This window comes from Botrytis sinoallii, assembly GCF_014898435.1.
Source record: "Botrytis sinoallii strain Bc 23 chromosome Unknown BSIN_020, whole genome shotgun sequence".
Lineage (NCBI taxonomy): Eukaryota > Fungi > Ascomycota > Leotiomycetes > Helotiales > Sclerotiniaceae > Botrytis > Botrytis sinoallii.
The window spans coordinates 331,963-349,200 of record NW_024066047.1 but is presented as its reverse complement, the minus strand read 5'-3'; the positions used below and the strand labels follow the sequence as shown (position 1 = coordinate 349,200).

At 43.1% G+C, this 17,238-nt stretch overlaps 5 protein-coding genes across 5 annotated transcripts; 4 read left to right on the top strand and 1 right to left on the bottom strand.

Moving 5' to 3' along the window:
- Window positions 1-388: 388 nt before the first annotated feature.
- On the bottom strand, window positions 389-1,629 carry EAF02_009511 (uncharacterized protein; the record flags this gene model as incomplete). The annotated part of the gene is made up of 2 exons (XM_038905559.1): window positions 389-779; window positions 848-1,629. The coding sequence occupies 2 exons, from the start codon at window positions 1,627-1,629 to the stop codon at window positions 389-391; spliced, it is 1,173 nt and encodes a 390-aa protein (XP_038754617.1).
- Window positions 1,630-2,348: 719 nt separating this feature from the next.
- Window positions 2,349-4,844, top strand: EAF02_009510 (uncharacterized protein; the record flags this gene model as incomplete). The annotated part of the gene is made up of 3 exons (XM_038905558.1): window positions 2,349-2,654; window positions 2,707-3,974; window positions 4,022-4,844. 3 exons carry the CDS (start codon window positions 2,349-2,351, stop codon window positions 4,842-4,844), a joined length of 2,397 nt encoding a protein of 798 aa, XP_038754616.1.
- Window positions 4,845-7,171: 2,327 nt separating this feature from the next.
- Window positions 7,172-7,822, top strand: EAF02_009509 (uncharacterized protein; the record flags this gene model as incomplete). Its single annotated transcript, XM_038905557.1, has 1 exon — window positions 7,172-7,822. The coding sequence occupies one exon, from the start codon at window positions 7,172-7,174 to the stop codon at window positions 7,820-7,822; it is 651 nt and encodes a 216-aa protein (XP_038754615.1).
- A 983-nt stretch (window positions 7,823-8,805) lies between these two features.
- Window positions 8,806-9,548, top strand: EAF02_009508 (uncharacterized protein; the record flags this gene model as incomplete). The annotated part of the gene is made up of 2 exons (XM_038905556.1): window positions 8,806-9,180; window positions 9,315-9,548. 2 exons carry the CDS (start codon window positions 8,806-8,808, stop codon window positions 9,546-9,548), a joined length of 609 nt encoding a protein of 202 aa, XP_038754614.1.
- A 5,203-nt stretch (window positions 9,549-14,751) lies between these two features.
- Window positions 14,752-16,561, top strand: EAF02_009507 (uncharacterized protein; the record flags this gene model as incomplete). Its single annotated transcript, XM_038905555.1, has 2 exons — window positions 14,752-15,065; window positions 15,127-16,561. 2 exons carry the CDS (start codon window positions 14,752-14,754, stop codon window positions 16,559-16,561), a joined length of 1,749 nt encoding a protein of 582 aa, XP_038754613.1.
- Between the last annotated feature and the right edge of the window lie 677 nt (window positions 16,562-17,238).

The window sequence follows — 17,238 nt, the reverse complement described above, 5'->3', positions numbered from 1 at the left end:
TAGTGTTTCTTCTTAGTTTGATCATTGCACCTGCACCACGTGTTTTGAACGATCAAAATAATTCTGGCTGCGGTGCAAAGTTTTTGGTCCATGATCAATATTTAAGGTGAATTGAGTGAAAATTTTGCCAGAAAAAATTGTAGTAAATACAATATGAAGGTAATGAATTGTGATTTTTCGAAAGTGAAAAGTCTATATTAGGATATTAAAAAGGTTAAGAAACTATTAATTCTTCTAGGAAGGCCAGCCTGCTCTCCGTATCCAGCCTAATTCATGAACGCCGAGACCAGAATGTCTTGATAGTTCTATATCGTCAAGTCGTTCCAAAAACACACCATTGTTTCCTAGTTCAGCTGCATCATTTACAAATTCGTTATCCATCTCCACTTCATACAGTTTTTGGCGCCGGTGCGAGTTGAGTTCCAAAGATGCAATCCCAGAATCGACTGGTAACTCCGAATCCGTTTTCGTAATCCATGAAGTGATGTTGAAGATGGTACTTCTTCAATTGTCTCCAGTACGAAGGCAGTGTGCGATGGTGAAGGAAGTAATGTGTCAAATCATAACAGATATATCCAAAGATTCCTCCGCAGAACACTGCTGTAGCCACATGCCAATCCCAGTAGAACACAGTATGGGCAAGCTTCCAGAAAGGAGTCGCTAAAACAATGAAGAGGGTAGGAGGCATAACCAATCGGTACCTATCCATTGGTAAATAGTGGTGAATGCCGTGAAGTAAGAAATGGAGCGTGAGTGCTACTCGGTTGTCTGGGAGCCATCTAGAGATACACGTTAGCTTGATATTCGCTTTCGGATTTAAAGGAGAGGTGTATGGATATATACATACTTATCGAGATGGAAGAGGAATCGATGCAAAATGTATTCCACCAGAGTCCAAAGGAAGAGACCCAAGAACCAGTACGCTGCTTCTCCAGCGATGTTATTGAATCCTTTGCTCGCAAGGTATGTACCGTAGGTGACAGGTGGAACCCAAACCATAGGCACAACCCACCAAGCTGTCTTTGATAGAGGTTCAAGGAAATTCCCAAAAAGAGGTGCAGACTCTCCTCCCTTATAATGACGTGGTCGATGAACTTGCTCCAAGTAGAACTTCTTGCTAAACCCACCACGCCAGATTTGCATCAACAATGGCTTGTTTAGGTCAAGGAACTTGTGTGTCTTGTAATCGTTCACAACATCTGTCTCCTTGCTCAAATCGTCTTCCGTGGACATTCCAGTATTGGCATAAACGGGTAGAGAGTTTGCGGATCCATTTTCTTTCAATTCCTTCAAGCCTTCTTTTGTAGGTGGAAGTGGAACAATGGAATCTGGTTTTGTACTCTTGGTAGCGGTGTCGATAACCTTATTTGTAGCAACAAATCCGATAAAAGAATCCTCAAGAACATCGTAAGCAGCTTCGGAATGGGTGTGCGAGAGCTCGTCCTTTAGGATCGCCGTTACGTCTTGACCAGCGTATTCCAATACCAATTCACCTCCGCCCGGATGGCTGTCAACGAAATCTGTAACATCAAAGACCCTTGTGCCCATAGTAACATAACAGCTATCTGCAGAGTTGTGAGAGGCGACTTCCGCCTGGGTAAGGGTTGGGAGAGTTCGAGAAGGAGACATGTTCGCGATTTTATCGAAAGGTATTGACTTTCGAATTAAAAAAAAATAAGAATCGCAGAAGTATAGGAGGGATGAATCGATATTCTGTATCGATTTTGGGAGGCAAATTGAGAAAGAAACTAGAGAGTTGTCGGGCACGGGCGTAAACAGAGAAACGGAATATTCGGACAATGAATAGGGCGGTGGAAGTCGTGCAACCAACGTCTTTGATATATGTGGCTGCCACAGAAAGCAATCAAAGGAATGGGATGTTTACAATCAAAAACTCCAGAATTCCTTCCTCTGCAATCAGAATATAAGTATACAACAAATGACTCGTTACCGTCCCAGTGCGAGTATATATTAAAAATCGATGTATACACCGGCCACTCAGAATATGGTGATCTTTCCTCAGGAGATTTTGATAGAGAATCGAGCCACATCAAATCTGTAAATACCGACGACCTTCAGGGTACACCCTGCAGACAATCTTAATTGATCTTTTAGCTTATTCACATGTGTCACGTGATTCTCAAGCCTCGAGGATTCACATGATGGCGGGGTTTGCGTTCAGGTCGTCAGATGTGGCTCAGTAACTTGGCAAGGCTTACAACAACAATCGCAATGTTATAATTCTTCTGCATTCGTCATCTTTCCCATCTTAGAAACCTCTTTTCTACTCTTCATCTTTTGCCAAAAGTACAAAGTGATAGTGGTGATACCATCCATCAAAACACAAAATGGCTTTCCTAATACCCAGCTCCGGGTCATTTTTGCTCATAGCATGCATTTTGCTTCTTGTTTTACCTTCCCCCGCAGTAGCTTTTGGTGCCGGTAATATTCCTAGTATATCCAACGTCGAGGGCAAGAACTTTCGTCATGGCGATATCGAGGATATGCTCAAGACCGTTGCTTTCATTAAGGGTCATAAGTGGACGAGTATGATGATCAAGAGGGTTTACTTTGGAAACTGGTTGCGAGATTACTCTCAAGCAGTTGATGTGGGAAGTTTGAAAGGTGTATCGGCGCCCACAATTCGGATTCTGGTAAGAAAATGGCTACTTGATTATCATAGGCATACTTGCTAATCATAAATAGGTTTGGGTTCTGAGTTTCTTGTCTTTTGGTTACGCTACTGCAGAATTCGAGGTCACAGAAGAGCGTCTTGGCGTTTATAGACCCGAAGAGCATATTGATAATCCCAAAGGCTATGCTGATAATGAAGATGCAAGAACTTTTGACTCCAGACTCCGTGGCCCTATCAATCCTATAGAGCTCGAAATCGACCCAAATTCAGGTATGAAAAATTACATTGCCAACGAAAGTGGAGGCTGGGCAACTAGTGCCGGTTACGTCAAATTCAGCTTCGCACGAAGTATTCATTTTGGTAGACTGTATACTAGCGGCTCACATGGTAAAGGCAAGGAAGAAGATCTCTGTGAAGCCCTTCGATGTCTTGGACAAGCCTTGCACTGCATGGAAGACTTTGGAGCCCACACAAATTATTGCGAGTTGGCTTTGCGAGAATTAGGATACCGTGATGTCTTCCCTCATTGTGGCGTAAACGCGGAGATCAATATTCGTGGTCATCATGTTTATCCTCTAGTCACAGGTACATTCGGAGCCGTTGATTTCTTGCATTCAGTGCTTGGTGAAGCAACTGATCATTTCACTCAAACTGAAGTTGAAGAAATGGATCTTGCTTTGGGTGGGGCGCAAAAGGCGCAGCAGAGTGGTGGTGGCGGTGACGGCCAGCGTGGGTTATTTGGATCTGGAAGTAGCGGCACGGACTTTGCAGGTCTTCTCGCTCAGATTCCTGGTATGGGAAGCGGATTAGCAAGTACCGCACGAGATCTTCAAGCTCAATCTGCCGCTCAAGAATATCAAAATTCCAACCAGCGAACTCGAGCTTCTGGAAATACATTCAACGCTCCTCCTGGCTCTACAGGCGGCCCACCAGGTCCAGGTGTTCCAGGAATGAGCCCTGATTTTGATGCGGTGGCAACTGCAAAGAAGATTTATCCTATTCTCGAGTTTAGAGATAAGATTGTCAGAGCTATTAACAACACAATTGCCAAGATTCCTGGCCTCGAATCATTGGTTGAGAGGATCAGTGAGACATTGACCGTGTTTATTCTATCTTTACTCGCACCGTTTGTTCGACCTATCATTGATGCAGTGTCTGATAGTTTGAAGAAGGGTTCCAGTACAGTTGTTGAAGCCAGTGCAAACTCTCAATTCGAGCCATGGAATGATCCACATTGCACTGATCCAACTCACTCTATGCTTTCCAAGGATCATTTTTCTAACATGTTGAATTCATGCGCTGGAAGAGTGGCTTCCACTATCTTACAATATGTTACACCGTAAGCTTTCCTCCTATAGTGGCAACAAAATTGCTGACCCCCTTCAGTCGTATACTTTACGCGTGGCAAAATCCGGGCGTGCCGGTCGATGAGGTCATGAACGATATCTTACGCACCTTCCATCATCCAGCTCTCCGCGACGAACATGTCGAAATCCACAAGAACATGTTCGATACTGTAAAAGATTGGATCAACGAACATCCAAATGCTCAGGGTCTTAACCATCTACTCAGTTCAGAATCTGTAAAGGCCGGTCGAAACCACACCGGCTCAGACCAACATGATCATAATCATGGCTCCCTCGGTGGCCACGGTAAAACCTCAGGATCTATCTGGTCAGAAATCAAAACTAGAGATCTAGGAGCAATGGAGGGCTTGGATACTAAACCATCATACATAAACCCCTCCCCAATTCCAGGTTCTCCAGGACGACAACACGGCACTCCAAATTACGGGTACGGAAACACGGGTCCTTCACAGCCACCTCAAGGTGGGAATACTTACCTTGAGCCAAGTTATCAACAACAAGGTGGTTATGCATCTCAGCAACCTCCATACCAACAGTACGGAGGCTATGAACAACAGCAGCAGCAGCAGCAGCCATACAGCCAACAGTACGGCGGCCCTCCACGTAACAACTACGAACAAGGACCTCCTCCAGGAGAGTATTGGAATCAAGGGCCACCTTCCGGCCAGTGGGGCCAACAAGGACCACCTCCCCCCGATCCATGGGGTCAAGGACCTCCTCAGAACCAATATCCTCCTCAGCAGGGATACTCAGGCCAACAATATCCACCTCAACAGCCCCCTTATGGCGGTCAAGGTGGGTATCAATACCCACCCAGTGGTGGTGGTTACGGAGGCTATTAATGACACTCGATAATTTCTTGGGTTTTATATAGGTAGGGTTGGATGGTTTGCTTCATTTTTCGTCGCAGTTTGTGCTGGTAGGTGGCAAAGTGCGCGCGGGGAAAATGGTGATGGAGGTTTTTTGGGAAATGAGATCAAACCGAATCATTGATATTTTATTTTATGGTTGAATAGTTGGCCACAAATAGTAAACTGCATGAATGTATCATGGAGGATCTATTCAATGCACAAGAAATTTAGTTTTACAAGCCAATACATACGTTGATTGAATGAAACTATCCGTTTGCTTAAATTCCTGGTATCTAAATTATGATTGTTAAACTAGGACTATATTCCACGTTTACGAATGGATGGTGGTTTTACATAGTGACATAGATATTAAAGGTCAATCCACGTATACAATTTTAAAGTATAGCAGCTAGAGGGTGCCACATGAACCTCAAATTTCTGTCGCCAACCAGTTAAATTGTCTGTAGATCTGATGAGTATTTTCTTGTCATTATGTATATTATTCTTATACCGATGACATGAAAGAACGATCGAGAAGCTGGGGTGGTATGTATAGGTATTGATCTAAGCTGGATTCATTGACGGGTGGTTAAATATCTAGATAATACTCAACTCGATGTAGGATATTCATATGGTAGATTGCTATGTCCTTTAGGATTGGAAATTGGACTTGGTAGTGATATCATGACGAAGATGTAATGTTTTTGATCGGATAGAGCTAATTCCTCGATGTCAGATTGCATATCGTATGGTTGTATTATATAGTCCCAAGTACTTGTTTGAATTTGGTTCCTTAGATGGGACTAATCATGTGATAAAGAATATTCAAACCGTGATGATTCTGATATCCTGTGTTACTTTCATACGATGATTGATAGCGGAGAATACGATTGGTTGACATGATTTGACGTTCATTTCACAATTCGGTGATAAAAGTTCGGAGTTGTTGTGAGCATGTTTTTGGGTCTCGAGATGTTAGTTCAGCCCTATAGGAGCTAACTTGTCATGAATCACAATGCTAATCCAGCTGTGTTCAAGTGACTGGATTAAGCAGTCGTGAAGTGATGATTTTGGGCTGGTTATATTGAGATGTAATCTTTATTTGGTTAACTTTCCATGAATAAGAGACTATATATATAGATTCTTTGACAATCACAGATTCGAACCACATGACGGAAGATCATATCCTATAAAATAGGATGTTAGGGAAGATACCTAAATTCTTCATCTAAGCACAGAGAGAAATTACGTGTGAACCAATCGAAAACCAATAACTTTCGAGGGGTATCATGAATGTCGACTGTGCAGATAACTTCAAACCACATTGATACCAAATGACGCCTCTCAAAATCATCAGATGAACTCTTTTCGGTACGAAGAAGATAGCATTCCGTTAAAGGGATCGTTCTTGCAGGTGTGGAAGGGGTATAGAATTGTTAATCCTGTGGGTCTAGTTTATATGTATATTAGTCGATTTGCGCCTTCCATATTTATCCCCAACACCGTTACTGACGACATCGCATGCCCAATATAAAGGGCACATATAAGGAAGCCCATTAGTAATTAAGCGAATCATGTACTAGCGAGATGGATCCGAAGCTTATTCTAACTAGATACTCTAGATTAATACTTAAAGTACACCATTGGTGAACAATTTCGGGGGTTGATATAGATATGTCATTTAGCTAACATGAGGGTTGGATTTGATATGCTATTATCAAGATAAGCCAATTGTATCTTGAGCATTAGATATAATTAGTGAGTAAATTGTTATCCAGGGCTATTTTATAGTGATCGGTGTATATAATTGCTTGACAGCACTTACTCTATTAGATTAGAGTTTTGTCCAGTTCATTTGAAAATTCTGGGGTATGTATTTCAAAAGCCTCCTCTGATTTATTTCCATCTTCTTAAGGATTCTCCTTAAACACAAATCCATACTTACAAGTTGCTTCAGACTTTTAAGCCAATCATATATATTCAAGACTATTTCTACTTTGAGATTGACTTGAATTCTCAAGACGATTCATAATATCAGGTAGGTTTATATTACCAAGCAGATTCACATACTCAAGTTGTTTCAATCACTCTAGTCGGTTCATACATTCAAGACATTTCGTAGTTTGAGACTGACTTGTGATCTTTGGACAAGACAGACAATTAAATCAGTTCGTACTCTCAAATCATTTCAAGTTCCCAGAACAATTGATACATTCGAACTAGTTCACCTACTCAGGTTAGTTGATCCACTTAAATAAACTCATAGTCTTAAGTTAACTCAGCCTCCGAGACAGTCCATACTCCTTATTAGTGAAAAGATGGGACGACCTCAACATAAACGTCTTACCCTTATGCCCGAGGAGTGCAAGGTTTATATGCGAGAACAAAAGCGGCATAGCGTATGGCAGGCAGCGGAAGAACTAGAGAGACAAGCCAAGAAAACGAAAAGATTGGCAGGTGATGCAACGAAAGTAGACGAGAATGAGGATGGTGAGGTAAATGAGGAAGAGGAGGAGGATGGTAGCGAGGATGAGGCGTGTGCGGGAATACCTAGAGAAGACGGCGGCGGCGACGAGGAAGAGGGGGTAAGAGAAGGAAAATCTGAAGAGGCTTTGTTCAGGAAGGCTTATCCGAACGGATATCCTTACAACGGACTGTCTTTTGCCTTTCAATGGACCAATGAGCCCAGACACCTGAACCCGGGTAGTGTTCGCGATTACGACCGCCGCGCATACGCGAGGGTCTCCCCAACAACACAGTCCCGCGGTAAAGACGAGGGACAAACGAAAACGTCTCCGCCTGAATACCCTGAAGATCTGCCGATTCTTGGATCATGGTGCTGTGGCAAAGTAAATTGCACGATTCACGAGCATTCATCCCGTAAATTTCAAGAATCTAACAAGTTCTGGCCAATCCAGGGGAGAATAATACGGATGTTGCACCGGTCTAGACTTCCGGCAGATGATTGAAGTTTACAACGGCTTTGGTCTGCATGCTATTCAATCTTCCCTCCGTCAGCCCGTCGTCAGCTCGCCTGCTTGTATGGATAATCGAGAGGGTCTCTACCAATCGCTTATCAGATACCGTTGAATCACCCGATCCATGTCACACAATCGAAAGATCCGTCACTGGATTACACCAAACGGATCGCCCAGTGACTTAGGTCCTCATTATAATCGAGAGGATATCTTCCCTGTCGCCTACCAGACACCGTCAAATCACTCGATTCATTCGTCACTGGATTATACCAAACGAATCTCCAATAACTCATCAGCCTCCAAATAGTCCAAGCGAACCCTCTTATCGCTTACAAGATGCATCGTCTCTCCTCTCCACCAAAATCTCGACAATATCGTCACTGGATCATACCAAACGAGATACCTCTCACCATCCACATAAACTGAGTCGGTATCGCCTCTGCTTTTCCTTCCTCGCCCCGAGCTAAACTATTTCAAGCAGCAAGGCGAGGGTATAACTGAAGAGGCCGGAGACGATACAGAGCATCTCATTTCATGATCTGGACTACAGGCTGGAAGGAGCTTTTCATTGTTTGGGGACAATTTCGATGTTCGGAGCACCATCATCCAATCCAGTATAATGAATGTCGAGTATTCTAATGAAGTTCTGGAACTGCATACCTTTCATTGTCAGACTTGACTTTCAAAAGGCAATGAACTCCCGAGCTGGTATCTGCAGATCTTCTTCAAGCTCAAGATAAAACTTAAGTGATGATGGATAATACCACAGAGCGAGAAGGAACAAGATCAAGTAAGCAGCCAAGCACGTGTTACATACCTAGATATGTCGTACTCATCTCCCGCTCCCGTGTATGCACGACATATCTATCCGTTTCTCATCACCGGTACATAGCATAGCCTGCTAGTATACATCTAAGCTTTTGTGCATCTATACACAGCACACGCCACAACAAGGCGGCGGTCAAGCACATACCATGCTATACTATAGCACAGATGTTTTGAGAAACTCTCCGGTCCTCCCGCCCTCACCTCCTTATATGCAAGACATACTCAACTATCCCCATCTCGCCACCCCCCTCGAGCTTCGGTCCTTATATAGCATGCTAGAACCTAGCTACATGTATATCCAAGCTCAGCACATCCCCTACATCCACAGCACAAGCCAGGACAAGGAGGCGGCCAAGGAAACGGCCAAGCAGCAAGCATGCAAGCACATACTGTACCCTTATAATACGACTGTCACAACAACCTCCGGGCCCATCACCTCCTTATATGCAAGACATACCCGACTGTGCCTTGCCATCCTACACCCTCAAGCTCCAGTCCATAACATGCTAGATCCTAGCCATGTATGTATCCAAGCTTGAGCTCAGCAAAAACGCACATGTACACATACCACCTTCCAAGCTCGAGCTCTCTCTCACCCACTCGGCCATCTATTAAATAAAAATAATAATCAAATGAATAAATAAACGGTAGCAAGCGTCGCTCCTCATCTAGATCCCGTAGTGGATTCGCCTACCCCAACCCAGATCCGAAGCAAGACCAAACCCCAAATTCAAACATAGACACAAACAACCGTTATATCTATATTCATCTCTCTCGTGTTATCAATATCGTCCTCGCTCAGCCCCAATCTGCACTAGCGCCGGATTCCCCGCGGCCGCATAATCGACCTATCCTATCAGAGACCAGCACAAAAAAGCTTGGACATTAATGCACGAGAGATGAATGCCTAGAACTTATTCAATGCGGCCTAGAATGTTAAAAATATACTTCAGAATCCATCGTATCGATGGGATGAGATGGGATGGAAGAGAGAGAGAGGGGTGAAAAATATCATTATCATTCAGAAAATACGATATTGAATGATTTTGTTACTATCTGTGTATGTTATCTCTGAGATTGATGTATAATTAATAACAATATTAAAATGCAAACAATAATTATGTACAACACCACAAGCCCCAGACCAAACCCCCTAAATGCCTTCCCGGTGACCACACCACAACACCACACAAAACCATCTCATCTCATCTCACCCAAAGTGAAAAAAGAGAAGAAAAAAAAAACATCGTGAGATTTCCCCTCTCCAAAAGGTGGGCGATACAACATTGCTCGAAAATGTACGCTAACGATTTGCCCCATGCGCATCCCACGCTCTTGCTTCGCTTCACTAATAGGATTATTAGAAGCGATAGCTCGAACTGATTACCATCCCAAATAAAATTGATAAAAGTAAAAAAAAATTAATTTTTATTTCATTTTTGGGTTTAGTCTAGGGATGTGGCAACAATGTGGGATCCGGTGCATATCTTCTGTCGGTGAAGCACGCAGATGGAGAAAGACAAAGGGATGGGATGAGATGGAGGGATTGCGAATCCCTATGCATAGGTATGTCTCTCTATCTAGGTTTCTGCAGAGCTTTGTTCACTTTGTGCTTTTGCGAATGCTAAGGCCGGAAGGGTAGGACCAGTTGTACTCCGTACAGTAGTTTGTGGGTTGGTGGTTTATGCTTTACAAGGGAGCGGTATGTAACCTTGTGAATTGAATACTCGTGAATTCTGGTCAAGACTGTGTTTACACATCGTATGATAGACTGGAGAAGCGGAGCGTACAGTGCAAAGTACAGTATAGATTTCTAAGTTTCAGTTTGTTACCGAAGATGCTGGAGAGGCAAGCTGCCGAGCAGACAAGCAAAAGTCCATCTTTAGAAACTCTCAATTATTGCGCGATAGATGCAAAAGGAGAATACCCATATAAATGCTCACGCGGGCACATGTTAGCAACAGATAATGTTTTGAAGATGTGGGGAAAGATTCATTTTTTTGCGAAAAGGTCTAGAAAGGAGGCGATTTATTTTTCTTCATTTTTTTTATATCGAGTAGTCTGGATACGTTGCAGAAGATGCAGTGCACAGTCTCGAATCTTTGAAGGGTGTTGGATTTTTTTAAATGCGTGTCTTGCATTGCATGTTGCATATTGCTACCTACCACGCATGCTGATTGAACGTGGTATGTAACTAAAATGGCACATACTGTACCTCTGAAAAAATATTTTGATCGTGTGTTCGTATGTGAGTTGAAGTGGGTGTGTCTTAGAAGTTAGATTTTGGGTAGGAAAATAAGGTGGTAGTCAGGTACCAAGATGAATGAGAAGTACAAGAAGCCCTGTAAAGTCTGTGAGGCCCAGGGTGCAGAAGTCTGTGCAGCTGTGGAAGAGTCAAACATGAAGCTAGAAATTGACATCGTGACCTTTTCCACGACGGATAAGAAGTTTTTGGTTGGGGGGTCGCCGGTGATGAGACTCGAAAGGGGTTCATAAACCGATCAATACTGTTCTAGAAGGGTGGTCTTGTGGGGTGAAAGTAAGTAGATGGATACTTAAATGCTTATCCGCGGACTCAGTCCCATGCTTCTTAGCTGGAATTGCCTATTAAGGTGTAAACAGATGAGCGTGCAGTGCCATGCACGACTGCACGGTCTTTGGTTCCAATACTTGTATCGTATCGGTACTCCGGCATTCGATTTTGGACTTGATTGATGTGTTTCTGTTTCTGTTGGCGTTTCTCCAGGAATAGAACTAAAAGGTTAAAAAAGTCTAATTGTGGAAAAGGACGTTAAGTCGTATTAGGAAATCCCGTCGGATGTCCCAATTCAATTTTTTACCCCCAAACTACTTGGAGCCTGGAGAGGGGGCTGGACTGGTCAGTGTTCAGGTAGGAAATTGGAAACTAGACAGGCGGGGCGGAATGAGTCTCGGAGTAGAGATGGTTTGTAATGTTTGGACATTGATATATGGGCGAGGCTGTGGTCGAATCCCTTTGTTGTCTCGGTTCTAGCCTCTGGTGGGTTTCAACAATATTGTCAGTCAGATAGATCGTCTTTGACTCTTTTCTGTTTTTGCAACTATTGTAGTTTGAAGTTCCATCTTGGGACCTCGGAATTGGATTAACAGAATAGACGCGAGGAGCTGGACTGTGCTGGGTGGACGATACTTTTTTTGAGCACGAGAGCAAATTGAGTTTTTTTTTTTTTTTTTGGAGACTGGAGTAATGGGGTGGAAAAAAGGGGTAGTCCTTGAGTCGTGCATCGTGATATTTTTAAAATTGAAAAAAGTTCCGTAGAAAAAAAAAAGATTGATCACAGTCAATTTTGTGGGGGGAAGAGGGGATACCGTTGTGTGAATAGAAAATGGGATTTTTGGCAACAGAATTAAGAATGCCGAGATAAATGTGTTGTCAGTGAGTACGTACCCAAGCAAGTGTCGTGATATTCTTGTTGAGTAGATCTTTTTCATCATTATGAATTCATCGATGACATAAAATGAATATATCTCATTCCAAGTTAATTGTAAGATGATAAATGATGATATATGATGAGATATGATGAGATATGATGAGATATGATGAGATCCGAGCTCGATGAAATAAGAAACTGATGTCAAACCAACTCATGACTTTGGAAAACAATGGGGGCATGATGTTATGTATACATGCGATCGAGATATGAGATTTCTCATTTCTCGATGATTGAAGATGGTCAATTGAATTTCATCATAACCTAAGAAACGTGATATCATTTCCAAGGCAGAAAGATAAGACCTGGTTGAGCCGTTTCTAACAATGTTTCGATTCGTTTATGTTGACGTTACCAAGTCTGTAAGGACAGAAGATTTGCAGATTTGCAGTCGAATCCCCCACCATCGCGCCTCAAGGAAACACAGCCACATGTAATATTGTGGATCGTGATTAGATATTCGTTTGGGAGAGACCTGTCAAGGCGATACCGGTAAAGCATCAGCATCAATCAGCATGAGCTTTTTAGCATTAGCATTAGCATTAGCATTAGCATTAGCATTAGCATTAGCATCAACATCAGCAAATCGATGAGATCTCAACGAGCTAAAACCACTTCCTCGTAAAAAGAAGTGGAGGAGCATATGGATGTTGGAGCCCAAAGAATGCAAAGCGAAAACTCCATGTGCACGATGTAACTAACTACTGTAGGTACTAACTCTAGTATACTTGTACACTGTACACTGTACACTGTACACTCTGCACTGCACACTGCACACTGCACACTGCACACTGCACACTGCACACTGCACACTACCGACCACCACACTATACTCCGTACATGCAAATGCAAACATGGATTCCACGGAAGTACCTAAGTAGAAAGAGCACAGTACGACAGACTGAGCACAGATCTCTTTCCTATTCAAAGGACGGACTTGAAGGGTGACTCTAGCCTCTTAATAAACTTTCTACCTAGGTCTTTTCAACACATTCTACTCGAGGAAAGTGCATGGATATTTCTATAGGGTGACGAACCACTGGGCGGCATAATTCCAATCATTCAGCTTCATAGGACGGAAATAATTCTTCCGTTTTCATAGAACACGCCTCGAACATATGGGTAAAAAGGCCAGCCAGTTCAATGAATCAGTCAGCGAGCCAGACAGCTTTTGATGTACATGACCATTTTACAGTTTCATGTTGCTATCTGGAAGAAATCTAATACAGAGTCGAGAAAGTGGGCTGAGGAAGAATAGAGAGCGAAGTGGAAAATAACGATCTTACGGAAAGATAGTACCGGTTAGTGGCATCAAGAAAGTAAGGTCTTAATAGAGCCTCTAGGTGCCCAATTAGCACTTAGATGGTTGACTTCATAACTTAGTCATTTTATTAGTTGTGACTATTTGAGGGCTAGTATCAATCTAGTATCTATTTAGTAGTAACGAGACCTTTTTCTACTTTTATAAGTCAAGCAATCGGCCTAGTAGCTTCATTTTCCCACACTCATAGTGTCCGATTCCCATACATTTTCCCCTTCATAATTCCCCACTGTTACCGGAACGGCCTCCCATGAATTTCGGTTGATCATCTGTCTCGTCACATGTCGCCCTGGAAAATGGATCGTGTTCTGCGTGTTCTGCGGTGTTCTGTGCAGAGGGTTTACATGGTTCTTGTGGAGTGTCTAACATGGATTCTAGCTCTTTCCCCTCTAGTTGAAGGAAATTGATACCGGATTGGGATTAAAAAGCTAAAAAGATTCGATACTTTTCTTAATAGATTTAACTTAGTCTTTGGGCGTCTCTCCAATGTCTCCATTCCAGTCAATCTACCAATCTACCAATCTACCAATCTACCAATCTACCAATCTACCGTAGTTTGTCAACCTATGCCAATGCTAATGCTATGCCTAGGAAACGCTAATTGCTACTCTCCACCACTTGGCTGCGCGGGATCGATTTTTCCCATCTTTATCCGTGCATTTAAATTCGTACCAAAATAATTAAAAAAGATGACCCAGGTCCCAAGTGACCTAGAAAGAGGGGCCCCCGCTTCATCTGGTACACCAAGGAAGAACGGAACTTCCGACGAGGCGCCATCGACAATCGAAATTTTATACTAAGGATCTTTTACTGGAGTAAAAGAGAACGAATTTAATTACTTGGAACTGGAATATCCAGTGTCCACCTTTAGTTGCTTGGTACGAGAATGCGAGTAACGGTGAGATATTCCTAAAACGTGTTGGTTCAACTTGGTAGATCTTTTTCCCGGAACACCCCTTCTACCTTTCCTCCATCTAGTCCCTCCACATACGGTCTACCTCCATCAAATCCTTAGCATGCCATACTAGCGAGTTCTCCCCTCGCGCTTACTCCGTACTCTTCCTTCCCGCAGGACCGTAACAAAGCCTCCTTCATTCCCCACCTCCACTACTCCCCCAAACTATTATAACTCCAACATATCCCCCCTCGATTTCATCCTCCTCATACAAACCAACAAACACTTCTTCTTAAGAATCATTTCTTCGCGCTTCAGTTTAATAGTACTCCCGCATCAAGCCTTGCTTTTTACTATACCCATTATCTTATTTTTATATCGCTTCACATACAAACACATTCCCATCATGATGATGCATCCAACACCACCGCCCTCGATATCACACAGTGATATGGATAGTTACAAATACAGAAGAGACGCAGAATTCAGAAACATTGAGGCCCCAAGAGCAGAGGATGCCGAATATGTCGAGCACATCGAACAAACCAAAACACATCTGCCAGAAGACTTAACCCAAACCGAGGAGGAAGAACAGAAACATTGGTTCATTGGTAGCATTGATCAAGGCACAACTTCTACAAGATTCATTATCTTCAATGGAGAAGGGCAACCAGTTGCTATGCACCAGCATGAATTCGAAAACATGTACCCCGAGTCCGGGTAAGTTCTATTGCTCTGCCCTTTCTATCGATTCCACAAGCTAACAATACTCTTTTCGCAGATGGCATGAACATGATCCTCAAGAATTGGTCAACTCTGTGGATGAGTGTGTAGAGAAAGCAACAGAGAAATTCCTTGAATTAGGATACAAGAAGTCCGACATCAAAGCTATTGGAATCACCAACCAACGTGAAACAACTATCTGCTGGGATACAAACACTGGAGAACCATTATACAATGCCGTTGTTTGGCCTGACACCCGAACCACCGCTCTTGTGCGCGAGCTCAAGGAGTCGGAAGGAGCAGATGAGATCCTTCAATTGTGTGGTCTGCCACTTTCTACCTACCCTTCCAGCGTTAAGCTTATGTGGATGTACCGAAACGTTGAAGCTATCAAGAACGCATACGATGAGGGCAGATTGTCTTTTGGAACAGTCGACTCTTGGTTGATCTACAAACTCAATGGAGGAAAGGAAGGCGGTGTTCATGTCACAGATACCACAAATGCTTCTAGAACTATGTTCATGAACCTCCACACATTACAATACGATGACAAGCTCCTCAATTTCTTCCAACTCGACAGAAAAAACGTTACCCTTCCAAAAATCGTTCCTTCCTCAGACAAGGAAGCTTTCGGTAAGATGGCCTACGGTGCTCTCGAAGGTACCAGAATCACTGGCTGTCTCGGAGATCAATCATCCGCTTTGGTCGGTCAATGCGGCTTCAAGCCTGGTCATGCAAAGAACACATACGGAACTGGTTGTTTCCTTCTCTACAACGTTGGTGACAAGCCCGTAGTATCAAAATATGGACTTTTGGCTACCGTCGCGTACGATTTTGGCAATGGCCGAAAACCCGTTTACGCTCTTGAGGGTAGCATTGCCGTTGCAGGTTCAGGTGTCAAGTTCTTGATGAACAACTTGGGTTTCATTGCACACTCAAGCAAGATCACGGAATTGGCAGAGACCGTTGACGACAACGGAGGTGTAGTATTCGTTACTGCTTTCTCTGGTTTATTCGCTCCATACTGGATTGATGATGCCAAGGGAACACTCTTCGGTATTACTCAACACACACAACGTGGTCACATCGCTCGTGCTACCCTTGAAGCTACCTGTTTCCAAACCAAGGCCATCCTTGATGCTATGGAGAAAGATTCCGGACACAAGTTGGAAGGACTCGCCGTCGATGGTGGCATGTCCAACTCTGACCTTTGCATGCAAACACAAGCCGATGTTCTCAACATCCCAATCAACAGACCAGTTATGCGCGAAACCACAGCTCTCGGAGCCGCAATCGCAGCGGGTTTCGCAGTTGGAATCTGGAAGGAGTTTGATGAACTCAAGGAGATCAATCGTGACGACAGAACTATCTTCGAACCAAAAATCAAGCCAGCAAAGGCTGCCCGTATGTTCAAGAAATGGGGACAAGCAGTTGAGATGAGCAGGGGATGGGTCCTACAAAACGAGGATGAGAACGATGATGACGTTGACTAAATAGCCAATTAAATGGGGCTAGTGAATGGGGAAGGGGATTGGGGTGAGATGGAGATAATGGATAATTTAACTTACGAAGCGGGTAAATATGGGGCGATGAAGATAAAAAGATTTGTGGATATACCCCAGGATGATTGGTTGCTTGCATAGATGCACAGAATGTTGGGATTTGGGATTTGGGATTGGGTGTTTTGGCGCGCGGTTGGAAACCCTTCTTGGTGGTATAAATTTTAGGCATCTTTTCTAGCGATGGATGGATGGGTTGTTTGTAGCATTAGCATATATATGATGACTTGAGCTTGAAGCTTGGTCGATTCTGGATGGGATATAGGAAGAGAAATAATGGGGAGGTTTAACGATTTTTACGACTATTCAAAATTAAATTAAAATATAAAAATTCCTAAAAAGATTCTCTTGATTGATTTGTTATATTGTGATTGTGAAGTTGAATGTGCCATTTCGAACTCCAAATGCATTAGAATGCGAAGCTACCATATAAATCTTGCTTGCATGGCGAGTGCGCGAGAAGATAAAAAGTGATGAAAGAGAAGGGAATCATTCTTGGGATGTGCCTACGCGTGTTATACATTCTTATATATGAACGTTATTTCTTCGTGGAAGCAGATGATGGTCTGTTTCCAACTTCTCATATCATATACGAGGGAATAATAGGTAGG